General features: G+C 35.0%; 4 protein-coding genes across 4 annotated transcripts; 3 read left to right on the top strand and 1 right to left on the bottom strand.

Annotated features, from left to right (window-relative positions):
* The first annotated feature begins 258 nt into the window (after positions 1-258).
* LOC127130856 (uncharacterized) lies at positions 259-985 on the top strand. Its single transcript, XM_051059818.1, has 2 exons — positions 259-630; positions 710-985. The coding sequence occupies exons 1-2, from the start codon at positions 490-492 to the stop codon at positions 983-985; spliced, it is 417 nt and encodes a 138-aa protein (XP_050915775.1). The 5' UTR covers positions 259-489.
* Positions 986-1594: 609 nt separating this feature from the next.
* LOC127129160 (uncharacterized) lies at positions 1595-2190 on the bottom strand. The gene is made up of 2 exons (XM_051058444.1): positions 2129-2190; positions 1595-2021 (listed from the first exon to the last, which is right to left on the bottom strand). Exons 1-2 carry the CDS (start codon positions 2174-2176, stop codon positions 1650-1652), a joined length of 420 nt encoding a protein of 139 aa, XP_050914401.1. The 5' UTR covers positions 2177-2190; the 3' UTR covers positions 1595-1649.
* Positions 2191-9109: 6919 nt separating this feature from the next.
* Positions 9110-11643, top strand: LOC127129159 (L10-interacting MYB domain-containing protein). Its single transcript, XM_051058443.1, has 2 exons — positions 9110-9223; positions 11357-11643. The coding sequence occupies exons 1-2, from the start codon at positions 9119-9121 to the stop codon at positions 11636-11638; spliced, it is 387 nt and encodes a 128-aa protein (XP_050914400.1). The 5' UTR covers positions 9110-9118; the 3' UTR covers positions 11639-11643.
* A 146-nt stretch (positions 11644-11789) lies between these two features.
* LOC127130855 (uncharacterized) lies at positions 11790-13540 on the top strand. The gene is made up of 4 exons (XM_051059816.1): positions 11790-11897; positions 12132-12641; positions 12743-12974; positions 13053-13540. Exons 1-4 carry the CDS (start codon positions 11790-11792, stop codon positions 13538-13540), a joined length of 1338 nt encoding a protein of 445 aa, XP_050915773.1.
* Positions 13541-15875: the final 2335 nt, after the last annotated feature.

Raw genomic sequence — 15875 nt, 5'->3', positions numbered from 1 at the left:
CTCCATTTGCATGTTAACTCAAACCAAAAAATATTGTGCAAACATTTTCATTTCTTTTTAAATTAGAAACCTAGGCCTTAAGCCTTTGATTTTTCAAACTTCATTTTCATAATACTTCTTTGGGTTAAATACACTTTACCCCCCTGTAATGTTAGCGAGTTTAGGGTTACCCCCCTGGTAAAGTTATTTTTTCAATACCCCCCTTATGTTATGTAGATTCCTTCATAGAACCCCCTAATATCCAGGTGGCATGGAATCTTGGTTTTTTATTTCAGACGTGGCTTTTTAATTTTTTTATTTTCACATGTGAATCTTCATTAGGTCTCCAGCATGGCATAAACTAGAAATTAGGGTTCCAAATCCATCCCTCTCTCTCTTCGTGAAATCCATCCCTATCCCAAATTCATCCCTCTCTCTCTTCGTGAAATCCATCCCTACCCCAAATCCATCCCTCTCTTCATCTTCGTCCGTGTCCCCTTCATCTGGGTTATGGGTGGCAGCAAGGCATCTTCCACGAGTGAAGTTGGAAACGGCTTACCAAGATGTGGATGCAATGAAACCATGAAGTTGTTGGTCTCCAAGTCAATTGAAAACCCCGGTCGCAAATTTTGGAAATGCAGGAATAATATGGTGAGCAATTTTGAAGCATTTTATTATTTTGAGTTTGATTTCGAAATTAATTGTTGGTGGTGTTTGTCTCAAATTGCAGAATGGGTGCGGTTTATTTTTGTGGGATGATTTGGTCAGTGAGTTTGCAGTGAAAGAAACCAATCCGTCCGGATGCCGCCAATGTGAAGTCAACAAGGCTTATTTGATTGAATTTGCTAAAGAGATTGTTGAGGAGATAGATTGCAGAGTCGGAAAGCTTAACAAGTTAGAAAAACTGAAGAAAAAGATTGCAATGGAAAAGAGGAAAAATTTATGGTTAATGTTTGTAATTGGTCTGTCATGGATGTTGATAGCAGCTATGGTTAAGTTAGTCTAATGAGTCTGTCATGTAATTGTTATGTCATTAGTGTTTTTCAGCAATGTAATGTTGAACTTGTAATGTGTTCATCAATGAAATGTAATTTGTTCATCAATCTTAAACTGTCAGTGCAGCATCATTATTTGATTAAACTTTCAGCATTCAATCTACCAATAATGACAGAAAAAAGTTATATCATAATGAAAGAGCAAAATTGCAAAATCATCAGAAAACTACAGAACAATTTTATAGTCAGTAATTCTAAAGAAAATATGACATAGTAAACATATAAATAAATTGAAATATATTAATGTAGTCTATCTCTTAAACTTTTTCAGTGCAGAATTCAAGGTGAATGTAATTAAATACTTTGGCTTTTTCTTTAGGTCCTGCAGAATTCATGGTTTTGTTGTAAGATTAGTGCACAGACTAGCCATGGCTCTCTGCAGAATTCATGGTTTATGAAAAACAAGAAAAAAATGTGACAGGCTAGCCATTGTGTTTTATAGACAATACACACCAATAATGTTAAACTGATACATTAGAATTGATCATCACAGTAAATGCATATGTTTGTTACAAAAGGATTACAAAATACATCTCTTCAAAGATCAGTTGGCATTACAAAAGAGTTTTCCAAAAGGATTACAAAATACATAGCAGAAACATAATAATCAGTCCCTCATTTTGAAGTGGGTATGTCTTCATTTTCTGGTAGGGTAATTGGTTTGTCACTAGATATTCCTTCACCTGTTATGGGTCTTTTAAACCAACTCAACTTGATCCTCTCACTTTGCCTTCTTTTGATGATAGGTTTTTTTTCAACCCTTTTTCTGGATTGTTTTGTGATTGAGGCAGCCACACTAGATCCTGTTTGACTCATAATAGTTGGAACAGGCATATCAGTTGGAGGCTGTGGATCAGTTGGAACAGGCACATTTGTTGGAACAGTCATATCAGTTGCAGTTGGGGCAGGCATATCAGATGCAGTTGGCATATCATTTGCAGTTGGCATATCAGTTGCAGTTGGCACATGTCCTTTTTTAGGTTTTCTCTACAATGTAAGACACAATGTATGGTTGTCATCACAATGCATATCACAATGAAGAATGTAAGACAGAATGTAGAATGTAAGACAAAATGTATATCACAATGAATTACCTTTCTTTTAAGTGCATTGGGATCCTGAGTGGTAGCCTTACAAGTCATAGCATTGTGACCAAAATTATCATATTTGGTGCACTTATATGCAACACCAGATCTTCTCTTCCTTGCACCATCCTCTCCACTTTCTCTTATCCTAATCTTCTTAGGTCTACCAGGACCATTTTTATATGCAGGTGGTAGAGGTGGTTCCATCTCAACTTCTGGCCACATATCTTGACCATTGATTGGACTTACTGAAAATCCATAACATAGTGCAAACTTTTCTCTTGTGTAACAAGCATCAACAAATTCATCAGGGTTTTGCTTTCTATAACTCAGAGCAGCTACATCATGCCTACATGGAATTCCTACTAATTCCCAAAAATTACAACTACATGACCTTTTAGCAATGTCAACAATAAATTCATGTGTGTTATAACTATGTGTAACCTGAAAAGTCTCAGCAATTGACCATGTTGGCAACCAATGACCACTCCTGAACACCTCATTATCTAACCTTCTCCTAGGTATTGGCATCACCTTATGTGGCCAATTTTCTAGTTTACTTGCAGAGGTGGATAACCTATTCATCATATATTTTCTTATCCACTCACACATTGTGAGTATAGGTTTGTCCCTAGCAGCTAGAATGGTAGCATTAAAAGACTCTGAGATATTATTCATCAATGTATCACATTTAGGGTAAAAAGAAAAGGCATGCTTACACCAGCTTTTGGTAGGAACAACCATCAACCAAGTCCAAGCATTGGGATCTGCATTCTTCAATTCATTCATCTTTTGGACCCATGCCTGATAGTATGTGGCTTTAGCAGCTCCCATCATTAAATCTCTAATAAGGGCTCCTCCACCAAACCTTTTCTTGAAATTAGCATACAAGTGCCTAAGACATAATCTATGCTCAATAGTATCAGACAATTCTTCAAATACAGCCACAAGTCCCTGATACAAAATAGAAATTTTTCCAACATTTAGAGAATAGAATAATTTGCAACAGAAAGATAGAGTTAAATACATACCTTCTGTTGATCAGAGATAAATACATATCTTCTATCCTGACCAATGTCCTCCATTAGTAGTTGTATAAACCATCTCCAACTCTCCTTTGTTTCATTTTCAACCACACCAAATGCCAAAGGGAAGTATTGATCATTAGCATCCCTGCCTACAGCAATAAGTAACTGTCCACCATACTTGGTCTTTAAGTGACATCTATCAACCCCCACAAATGGTCTGCATCCATGAATAAAGCCTTTCTTACAGCCATCAAAACAGAAATAAAATGACCCAAACCTTGGTTGTATGGATGGACTAGGTCTTTCTACATTTATCTTCACAGTGTTGCCATGGTTTACCCTTCTTAGTTCTTCTGCATACCTCCATATGGAAGCATACTGATTGTCAGCATCACCTTCAATTATCTTCTTGGCAATTAGCTTAGCCCTCCATGCTTTTGCAACAGTAATACCCACAGAATATGTTTGCCTCATATCTTGGATGATGTCTCTTATCCTGACTGTATCAGAAGTTTGCATCCTCTTTACCACATGCTTGGCCACCCACTTTGAGCTAGCAGACTTGTTGTTCAAAACCCTAGCACATGTGTGCTTATGTACAAGTGTTTTTATAGCAAAAGTCTCCTTGTGGCCCACCTTAGAGCATAAGACTAAAAACCCACATTTATGCTTACACACCACCCTTACCCTATCTCCCTCATTTTTCACAAAAGAAATTTCCCTCCCATTAAGCACTGACCACTCACGGATAGCTGCCCTAAAGTCATCAAGTGTGTTGAATTCCATACCCCACTTGAATATAAAGTCTTTGTTTAGATGCTCTTTCCTAAACCTAGCATACTTGGGCCTTTCTTCATCACAAGAATCATCTGGGTCAGAACTATTCAACTCATCACTATAGTATACATCATCTGAATCCATACTCTTATTGGGCTCCTCCATACTGTTATTGGGCTCCCACCTAATAGGCTTAGTAACATCTATTCCTTCAAAACCATCAAAGTAAGCAGTAGCTCTTTCATCTTCACTGTCATCTAACCCCTCTACCTTCTCCTCATCTAACCCATCAATTCCATTATCAGGGGGGTGGTCATCATCATTCACACATTTAGGTTCCCTATCAGCAGGGTCCATGTTCCCAGTACTATGTTCAACATACAAATCTCCTTTCACATTCATTGCACTAAAGTATAGAGCAAAATCATCAACAGCATCATCATCTTTCCTAATCAGAAAAAAACCATCTTGAATTTCTAAAACTTTTGTCCATACCCTAACACAATCAGCCTTATACCCTAACCTACTCAACAACTTCTCAATGTTATCCATGTTCCAATTTGAAACATGTATCCCATTAACTGTCGTATCCGTACCCCCTCTGTATATAATTTCTTCTTCAAAAACCCTGTAAAATTCACCCCCATGGTGGAGTGTAACACTAAAGTGTTGTGAATCCTGTCAATATATTATACCCACATGTCAAAGATTGTTGATTTCAAAATTTTACCCTACGACATTGATGAACTTCAAATTTTTACTAACCTCGGACTTTGGACACTTCACTGAGCTCGTCTTCACTGAGCTGGATCGCTTCTTCGTATTCGCTGAGGTTGTCTTCATCTTCGTCTTCACTGCGGTCGTCTTTCTCGTTTGCTTCGTTCCCTGCATTCTTCTTCTTCGTCTTCGTCTTCCCCTGGAAATTTCGTCTTCGTCTTCCCTGCTATGTTCAGAACCCTAATTTTCTAAGGGGGTATTTGAAATTAAAAAGTGTAAAATGACACATAATCACTTTAACAAAATTAAAAATATGCCAAGTGTAGGACCTCTTATTAGATTCCATGCCACCTGGATATTAGGGGGTTCTATGAAGGAATCTACATAACATAAGGGGGGGTTTACAAAAAATATTTTTACAGGGGGGTAATCCTAAACTCGCTAACATTACAGGGGGGAAAAGTGTATTTAACCCTACTTCTTTTGAATTGAATTCTAATCATACTTTGACCATCTTTTGTGAATAGTTCTAATTGATTAATTCCACTCATTCAATTGTTTTGTGGCTCAAGTCCACTTCTTGATAAGTTTTCATACATTAGCCATAGGTTTGATTTATTCTAGTGGTTGATGTTAATCTCACCTTCTGTCCTTAGTGATTGAATTGTAAGACTTCCTTGCTTATTATAGGGCATGGTCCCTCACTAGCAAGTTGAAGCTGTTCTCACATGGTGGACTTGTGGTTGTATAGGTTGAGTTTTCTCCCGTGGATAACGAAAGACCTTAAGGCTTTTGTTTAAAATCAATCCATTCACTTTTTGGAAATCTTTTAGCCGAACTACGAGGTTTTGATCCTGAAAAGGTACGTAGGCAATGGGTTTCATCCATCCAAACACAAAAATAATAAAAATTGTATATTCTTCTCTCATCTCTACAATCAATGTTTGCACAAAAATATTTCATAAACAAATAATGATACAACAAGTTGTGAAAAGAGGTTCCCTAGGAGTACCTAGGATGCATTGGGTGCCTAACACCTTCCCTTTGCATAATTACCCCCTTACCCAGATCTCTGACCTTTCATTAGTTTTCTATGTGTAAAACTTCTTAGGCTTTTATTCGCTTTTTAGCCATTCCTTTGGATAAATAAAAGTGCGGTGGCGACTCTATCTTTGTATGCTTTGCTTTTGATTTAGTCAATAAATCATAAAGTGACGAATACACCGCTACAATATGTATAGATATGGAAGGTGGTTTTGTAAATGTAAGACAATAACTAAAGAGGTGTGTTAGCATTGCAGGTGAGAAGGTATGTTTATCATGACGTGGTTAGATTGAGTGGTCTTGAAAAGCTCATAGATTGTTCTAATATTCAAGTAAGTAAGAAGATTAATGTGAGTTTAAGAAGCAAATAGTAATGATTATTGATGGAGAATTGCGGTCCAAAACGCAGCGGAAATTAAAATTTTCTCCTTTAGAGATCCTTACGAATGGTCATGATCAGTGATAGAATATTTACCTCTTATGACGATTGAAACCTTTGGTGCAGATCTCTTGTGACGATCAAAACCTTTGATGCAGATCCACGAAGCGATCACGAACGTTGAACGATGACAACGTCTCTACTCAGTCCACACGAACGGGTTCCTTCAATCTCAGTGCTAGCTGGTACGAATGAAGGCTTTGAGTGAGAGAGAGAGAGAGAGTGAGAGAAAACGAAAATAATGCAACCGCCATTAATGCTTCTGCACAAGGGTTCAATTTATAGAACCACTTGTGTGGGCTTCAAGCTAAAAGGCCCACTTAAGTGTTTTTTGCCCATATCTTATAATATGCCCAAAATCACTTAAGCCCATGGTACCTTACCATATTTCGTATTCTACTCAAGTACACCGTACCTTACGATGTTCTATAATTCACTTAAGGGCACCGTACCTTACGGTATTCCTTAGTTACTCTATCTCTCATCAATCCGTCCTTTGTGTGTGACCCTGTAGGTTTTCGTGACGTTGGCAATTATATTAAATCACACATTTAATATAATAAACAGTGAGCGGTATCTAGCAACACATCACTGCTACCCAAGACACGAAAATGTCATGTGATCTGACAAAACCTTCTGTGATAATACTTATGTGTATAATTACCCTTTTGCCCTTATGTCTATATTGAACACAAAGCATAGACCGTGTTATCCTTGTCCAGTTCAATATTGGACCCATAGACATTTATCCTGTTATGCAGGATGGGCAAATTCTATCTAGGTCACTCATGTCCCTCAGCATGCTTCGTGGAGTACCCATCAACTGTCTTTATGGTTATCCAGTTACGGACAACGTTGGATCAGCAATAAAGCACTCGACTCTACATCTAGGGTCCATAGTGGTTTCAGGTCGAAGAGTGGTATACACCATTATCACCATGAGAATAACTTATGACACTTTGCATAACTTTCTATATAGTATTCTCATAGCGGGTCAATCCGGTATAAATATTACTCCTAATATTCATACCTATGTTTAAGACTTGATAACTCTTTATCCATGATCCATGAGATGTGATCATCAGTCTACAAACATAATAGTCTTAATGTTTTAATGTTATCCCACTTCACACTAAAGCTCGACTACGGATACTTTAAGAATAGTATCCTTATGTTTAATGTGTTCTCATGATTAAGTTACACTTAATACATTAAACAGACTATCTATTCCAGGGACTTTATTAATCAACCATAATAAAGAAAAGCCTTTTATTATTCGATACAAGTACCAAAAGTATTGGCCTCTAGGGCTTACACCAACAATTATAAGTAGAATGAAGTAATGTAGATTGTGAAATACAGGGGTATACGATTTTTGGTTATAAGGAAATTTTTGTACTGATTAGTTCTAAACAGGTTTGAGATTTTGAAAAAGCATGAAGAATAATAGCTATTGTCCGTATTTTGCTGCGCCAGACTCCTCCTCGACCAGGCGTGCCTCTTCCTCGATTGCACCTACTTCTATTGGGGCACCTACCATTGCTGCACAGGTAACAAACTCTCTGTTTCTATGCCATGATAATTGATAAGTGCATATTTATGCACAATTCTCCTACTTTTTACTTAGGCATTTCTTTATTTTATTTTGTTTATTTTTATATTTTATTATGTTTTCATATTTTATTTTATTTTTAGTTTAATTTAATTTTCGCACTTATTTTTCAGCTTTAGCAGTCTGCGCGAAAACGATCATAACTGGAGTTCCGGGAATCCGTTTGAGGCGTTCTAAAAATCGCCGGAAAGCTAAGAGAGAGAGCTACGACTTTCGTGTTGGAGTCGAAGTCAGATTCGGAGCTCAAAATTCCAGAATTTCGTTTCAAGTTACAGCATTAGAATTTTATTTTAGTGTTGGATCATGTTGTGGGTCTGGGTTATATTTTCGACCCAATTGGGAATTGAACGGAAAAATCACTATTCATGTACGAATTTGAGAGCTTGCAAAGAATGACTATGGAGAACTAATTTCCCAAGAATCAATTCACTGTAATCGGATGCCACTTTGAGGTTCTTTTATAATTTTCCATTAATCTGTTCCTTTGAATTATATCTATAATCACAATTACTTGCTTAATTTAATTGTTTTTACATGATAGAATTCTTTAATTTGATTGTTGTCTGCTTTTGAATCAATTTCGTGATTAGTGTAGCTTTTGCATTATCGCGTTCGATCATATTGCGTTTGCTTAATTCGTAATAGTTTTAATCTGTTTGCTTTACTCGGAATTCAGGGACAGACTTCGTATAATTGTTATTGCGCTTGTCAGTAGTTTTTGTAATCGAATAGGATCAGACCCGTTTAGGGAATTTGAATTTTATAGGGATCAATGATAAGTCGGAAGATGATATAGTGGGTTGATTCGTTTCAGCTTATTCAAATAATCACTTTTCATAATCACTTATTTTCTGCATTTTTGTAATTGAACATCAAATCAACCCCCCATTCGATTACGTTTAATTATTACAAACAAGAATCCTTGAGACGATATCCGAGTTTAATTGTCGTTGTATTACGTTTTTACAAAATTACTCGTTTTGATCCGCGCGCGACAGCGGATCAATAATCTTGTATGTTCTTCAAATTTTTTAATAATTCATTTGTTGAGAAATAGTTTTCATTGGACTTGAGGCAATAAAATATGTTTATGTTTTTTATTCTTGTGAATGACTATGTGTGATTTTATTTTAGATTTCCTAAGTTGCTTATTTTTATGATAGATGGCAACTAATGTTGACATTAGTGACTCAAAGCTTTGGCCTGATTTTGTAACTAAAGCTTTTATTGACATTATGGTTGATGAAGTTACAAAAGGAAAAATGCCAAATGGTGTGTTTCATAATAGAACATGGACCTCAATGACTACTAAGTTGAGTTCCATAACTAATCGATCATTTAAAGCCGGATAACTAAAGGCAAAAATGCATAGGTTGCGGGCCATGTATCGTGAGTTCTATTCACTCTTGCAAAATACCGGATTTGGATGGAACGCAGAAACAAACACAGTTACTGCAAGTGAAGAGGTCTGGAGAAATTATCTTAAGGTATGTTGCTTATAATTTATAATTTGGGATATTTGAATGTTTCAAAAGATGCTGTCAAATTTGTTTTTCAATATTTCTTCTATATATTTCATTGTACTGTGATTTTACTCTAGTGATTTTCATAATATACATATCTTACCTACGGCATGATGCATTATATTACTCTTTCTCTTTTGTCTGTATGTTTGCACTTTCTGTATTATTTTATTGTTTGATTTTAAAGCCTTTACTTATATTGAACCCTCATAAGGAGGCAAGGCATGAATTTGCGGCAAGGGACAAAAAACATGAGATACAGTTAGAATTAATACAAACGGATGCAGGGGAGTGGGCAGATTAGAAATTGGAAGTTATTCTTAGGAGATTCTAGGCTTCTCAAACTTCCTAGCCTATCATTTATTATGTCATAGAACATTAGATATATCCATTTGCAATCAACTATGGATAGATTACTGCACCACTATATCATATTCTACCCTTACCAAGACATGCTCTGATCATTTCCCAATAATGATTGACTTCAAGTGTTAGGAGGTTACTTTCAAGTCTAGCTTCAGATTCATGCAAATGTGGATGCAACACCTTGACTGTGAGAATATTATTAAATCCATATGGGAGACCATTATTATTCGCTGTCCAATTTTAATAATTTGTAGAAAGTTACAACTGCTGAAAACTAAGCTTAAAGATTGGAACAAATCAGTTTTTGGCAATGTGCATGATTTAGTCAAAACTGCTGAAGAGAAGCTTAATAACATACAAATTGAAATTGATTCTAATGGTTACAATGATTGGGGAGCAGGAAAAATATACTCAGTGCTCTCTTGATGAGGTCTTGAAAATAGAGGAAACTTTTTGGAAGGAGAAAGCCAATGTCAAATGGCATTTGAAGGGAGATAGAAATATAAAAAATTTCCACCAGATAGTCAAGCAAAGAAATTGAGTATGTTGCTGCACAACCTCACTATCTACTCTTGGCCCACGTATTTACTTAGAGAAATTGAGAGATGGTGCAAAAAAAATATTTGGTCGGGAGATACTTTTATAAGGAAAATGGTGAAGATTTCTTGGAAGGCTTGTTTTTAAAGCCTTGATAGTGGATGCCTATGCCTGAGGGCCTTCACTCACCTTAATGAAGCAACTAACCTGATCAACTGTTGGGATCTCAATAATTCTCACGACAATTGGGCTTTGACGCTTCGAGCTAGAGTTGACATATTAAGCACCATGTTTCCTCATATATTTTCAAAGACAACACTGCCTAGCTTGCAGGTACAGGGGACAAAATCAACCCGTGGTTAGATAATTGGTGTGGTAAAAGCTTAGCTGATATTCTCAATATCCATGAGTCCTCCTACTGCAATCTAAAGTCCATGTTAAATTGCATTATTAGTAACAATAAGATTGTCTTACCTCCTTCCATTCTAAATTTAGTTCCAGACCTCAATAACACAAATTAAGGTTTAAAAGTGGCTAAGGAGAGAAATTATTCTAGAGTTTGGTGCCTTGAAACAAATGGAAACTTTAGCTTGAAAAGGTCTTTCATTCACGAGTCAGGAGTTGCCCAGAAAGATCATTGGGGTAACAGTTGTTGAACAAGCAGCAACAGAAGCAACAGACATTTCTTACCTACGGCATGATGCATTATATTACTCTTTCTCTTTTATCTATATGTTTGCACTTTATGTATTATTTTATTGTTTGATTTTAAAGCCTTTACTTATACTGAACCCTCATAAGGAGGCAAGGCATGAATTTGCGGCAAGGGACAAAAAACATGAGATACAGTTAGAATTAATACAAATGGATGCAGGGGAGTGGGCAGGTTAGAAATTGGAAGTTATTCTTAGGAGATTCTAGGCTTCTCAAACTTCCTAGCCTATCATTTATTATGTCATTTTTATCACTTTTTTATACACTATAATCCACGTCAGAACCACTTTGATTTTGTTTGTTATACCAAAATCAATATAATTGTGTTGATTCCTCTCTTTTATGTCAATTTACCATTAAATTCCTCTGTGATAAAACATTTTATTGTTTGTTTAACAATTTAATCACAATGCATTTACTGTTTGTTAAATATAGTTATAATGTTTTGAAAGTTTTTAATCTATTTGCAACTTATTTTAGGTACATGATAAAGCTTCTCAATTTCAAAAGAAAGGGTGTGATCATTATAAGTTGTTGGAAATCATATTCAACAAAAATAATGCAACTGGAGTACTTCATCATTCATCTACTCAAGACCCTCCAAATACATATGAAGAAAATGAGCTTGACAATCAATACCTTAACAATGGGAGTGCGAGTCATGTATGTGTTAATGGTGATAGTTCAGACGATGATCTACATGAAGTTGAGCACATCACACGTAGTGGAAAGATACAAGTTCAAGTACGATCCAAGAAATAGTCTACATCACATATGATGGGAGAGGCACTTTCGGCATGGGCTAAAGCATCTTTGGCAAAAGCTGAGAGGTATAGGGATAGGAGTGTGGAGGCTACTTCAAGGTGTAACATCAGACTGCTCTCTTACTAAGTGTGTGACTGTTCTGGATGAGATGGAAGACATTCCACATGATGCATATGGAAAAGCTTTGGAAAAGTTTATGAATCCTGATTGGAGAGAAGTGTTCATCGCCATGTCTGTTGAGAGGAAACGTGGATGGGTACTTAGACTTTAAGGATAAAGTCTTACTTAAACTTATGGTGATAGTAATGAGACATACTTCTCTTAGTACTTTGTTTATTATTTTTATGATTGTGTACTTTGTTCTGTTTGCTGACAATTGTTTGTGTTTTTATGCATTATTTTGAGTTTTATAGTTATGTTATAAAACCTTTTTATTTCCTTTTTATTGAATGTACCATTCTTAAAGTTTTGTTATTAAATTGTATGACAGGTTCTAACCAGAATTGATATTGATGAAAGTGATGATTCTACTTCTGATGCAAGTGATGATGAATTCGCAGAATTTCTCTTTAATAGTATGATTTATAATTATCATCAGAAATACTTTAACAAAGCAAAGGTGTTGACATGTTCGTTGACTGGTCGTGAGTTTGTTGCTGAAGTATTAAATGGATCTGGAACAAGTTGCTTTGATTTATTTCGAATGAAGAAAGAATGTTTTATTAATTTCTGTAATAAATTGAGGGAGAAGAACTACTTATGTGACTCAAGAGATGTGCTTGTTGAAGAGAAGGTTGCTACATTTTTATTCATAATTGGTCATAATGTTCGTCATAGAGTTGCTTCAATCCGCTTTCAACATTCCACTGAAACAATATCACGCAATTTTAAGGAGGTATTAAGGGCAGTTTGTCGATTTGGAAAGGAACTAATAAAGCAAGAGTCCAAAGAGTTTCCCGAAAGAATTAAAAATAATTCAAAATACTATCCTTGGTTTAAGGTATGCACATAATTCATATTCTTCTATTGTAGTTGTATCTTTATTTCAACATAATTTGGTTATGGTTTACTTATTCATATTATTTGGGTTATGTCTTAAAGAATTGCATAGGTGCGATTGACGGTACACATATCAGTGCATCGGTTCCTGCAGAAAAACAAATTTCATGTAGAGATAGAAAGGCAATAATCACACAAAATATCATGTGTGCTTGTGATTTTAACATGATGTTTACTTATGTATATTCGGGATGGGAAGGAAGTGCACATGATTCAAAGATTCTTTTGGATGCAATTACAAATCAAAATGCTGAATTTCCTTGGCCACCTAGAGGTAAGTCATGGTATCAACATAAAATTATGTTCAATGAAATTAACAAAGTTAAACTAACATATATTTTATTTGATGAAGGTTCCTTTTATCTCGTTGATTCTGGGTATCCATGTATTGGAGCTTTTCTTCCCCCTTATAGGGGTGAAAGGTATCACGCACAAGAATATAGAGGTCAAGGTAGACAACCCAGAAGTCCGGAAAAGTTATTTAACTATAGACACTCGTCTCTAAGGATGACAATTGAGCGTTGTTTTTGGGTGCTGAAAAATAGATTTTCTATTTTAAAGTTGATGCCTCCTTATAAGCCTTCTAGGCAACGACTCATAGTTATTGCGTGTTGTGCTATTCACAATTACATACGCAAGTGGAATTTACCGGACGAGTTGTTTAGGATATGGGAAGAAATGGATCCTATCGAACTTGAGGGAATACAAGAAGGTCCTATCATAGAAGGAACAAGTTCCAATGTCGACAACTTAACAAGGTTATCTAATGAAGGTGCAGCTGAAATGACAATGAAGAGAAATCATATTAGAGATGAGATGTGGGTACACCGCAGCAATTAAGTGAATTAATTATCTCTATGTTATATTTTCATACAAGCAACTTTGAATTTTAGTGGTTATTTCTAAATACTTATGTTAGTTTGATTTCATATGTATGCTTCAGATATTGATATACGCTATAAAATTTTGATAACTTTTGTGTGAACAAGTTATTAACTTGACTCTAAAAAGGAATTAAATCATATATTTAATCATAAGAAGTTTCTATCTCGATTTTATTTAGTAATAAAATTTACACTTGTATATTTAAATGAGTCATTAAAAAATTAATTATTATTTATTAAAATTCTTTTTCATTTTATATTAGTTAAAAAAGTAATTTTTAAAAATTGAGTTATCATTTTTTATTTTCTCATTTTTAAAACTGTTTTTAAAAATAATTTATCAAACAAATATTTCTACTTTCTCATTTTTAAAACAGTTTTGAAAAGTCATGTTACCAAATAAATTTTTTAATAGTTCTCTTCTTAAAAATACTTTTTCAAAACAATTTTATAAAATATATTTTAAAAAGTGAAAAACAAAACTGATTCAAACGAGCCTTAGTTTTTGTCGAAATGGGTTTTTAAGAAAAAAGATGAAGAAATGGTGAGACAAAGCAATGAAGAGGCGAAGAAGAGAGGTGAAGTGGTTTGACTGAATGAATGAAGATGTGGGATATATAAATAATAAGATACATAATTAATGTTGCAGCGTGAAAGCAACACTGCAACTTGCAGCGTGAAAACAACCTTGCAACATTTGGATCGTTGAGATTAGTGAAATGAAAATCACTCTGCAATTTTGGAGTCGTTGAGATGTTGTGAAGTGTTTCCCATGCTGCAACGTCTGAACAAAAGTCTGTCACCTAACACTCAATAATTCAACCAAATTAATTCTTCCCCAAAAAATATAATTTTTTTAAAAAATGTTGCGTAGTGATTTTCACCTTGCAACTTACTTTTTTAAAAAATTGAATCTCCCACCTTAAGTTGCGAGGTGAATAAAGTATTAAATTTATTTTATTTATGTATTATTTTTTAATTTTGAGTTGCGGAGTAAATAACACACCACAAGTGTCTTTTTTTTGTGAGGGGATAAACACACAGCAAAATCACTCAGCAAAATGTAGTTTTTTTTTTGTAGTGATGAAAGTTATGCATAAAATTTCATTGTTAAAGTTTGTATGAACACTTGAAATTATTTGAGTTGATGAGAAATGTAATAATGAAAAAGGTTAATTTGAATTCTCATATAGAAAATCTTAAATATATGTGATGAAACCTCTATAAATAAATATATAAGAATGGAGAGGTTCCATTAAGCTTTCACGTCTCAAAAGGTGTCATTGCTTGATGAAAATAAGAAAATTATGGCGGTTATGAAAATATGATTATGGTGGTTTCAGATAATGAATTAAAAATTGGAAAAATCACTTTTAAAATGGAAGTGCTTCAATGTCTTGATGCATGATGGTTTTAAAAAATTTAGAGATGAATGTATGAGTGTTTTTATGAGTATATAAAGTTTAGACATTATAAATTGCAATTAAGTACCTTAATATCAACATCAATTTTTTTTACTTCCAAAATATCCATATACTTGTGCATTTTTTATTCTTGATTCCAAAAAATTTCTTCTTTAATATTTCTTCTTTGATAATATTCTGCCTTCATCAAAACTAAATTAAGATATATGATAAGCAGCTTCTTCACAACAGCAGGTGGAGGAGATTCAACTAGTGTGGCAAAAAAAAACCATCAAAATTTTGTTGGCATGTCCTCCGAGACCTGAGAGAGGCTCTACTGAAAAGAGATATTATTTTTTATTCTCATGCATGTTGGATCATGAGGAGGAGCATCAACATTGAACTAAGAGCAACACACAAGTAAGAGAGACACCACATATCCACCTAAAACCTTAAGGTGATAGGTGGGTGAGTTCTCTCACTTATAAATGCTCAAGTCTCCATATTTTCAACCAATGTGGGACTATTACTCACACTACTCACATTTTCTATATTCTTAACACTCTCCCTCAAGTGTGACTCCACAATGCTCCCCCTCAAGTGGAAGCTCTTCTTACTTCCACAAACTCTTGTACGACATGGAACGTTGCTTACTCACCACCCTTGTGGCATCGTTGACACTCTTCAACAGAGTGTTTCTTACTTACCACCCTTGTGGTGCCTTTGACTTTTCGATACAAGTAAGTCGGTCCCTTACTCAAACCAAAGGCTCATGATTCCATTTGTTGGATCATGAGGAGGAGCATCAACATTGGATTAAAAACAACACACAAGTGAGAGAGACACCACATATCCACCTAAAACTTTAGGGTGATAGATAGGTGCATT

This window comes from Lathyrus oleraceus, chromosome 3, assembly GCF_024323335.1.
Source record: "Lathyrus oleraceus cultivar Zhongwan6 chromosome 3, CAAS_Psat_ZW6_1.0, whole genome shotgun sequence".
Taxonomy (NCBI): Eukaryota; Viridiplantae; Streptophyta; class Magnoliopsida; order Fabales; family Fabaceae; genus Lathyrus; species Lathyrus oleraceus.
The sequence above is the reverse complement of the archived record's forward strand: the minus strand, read 5'-3'. Positions and strand labels throughout refer to the sequence as shown.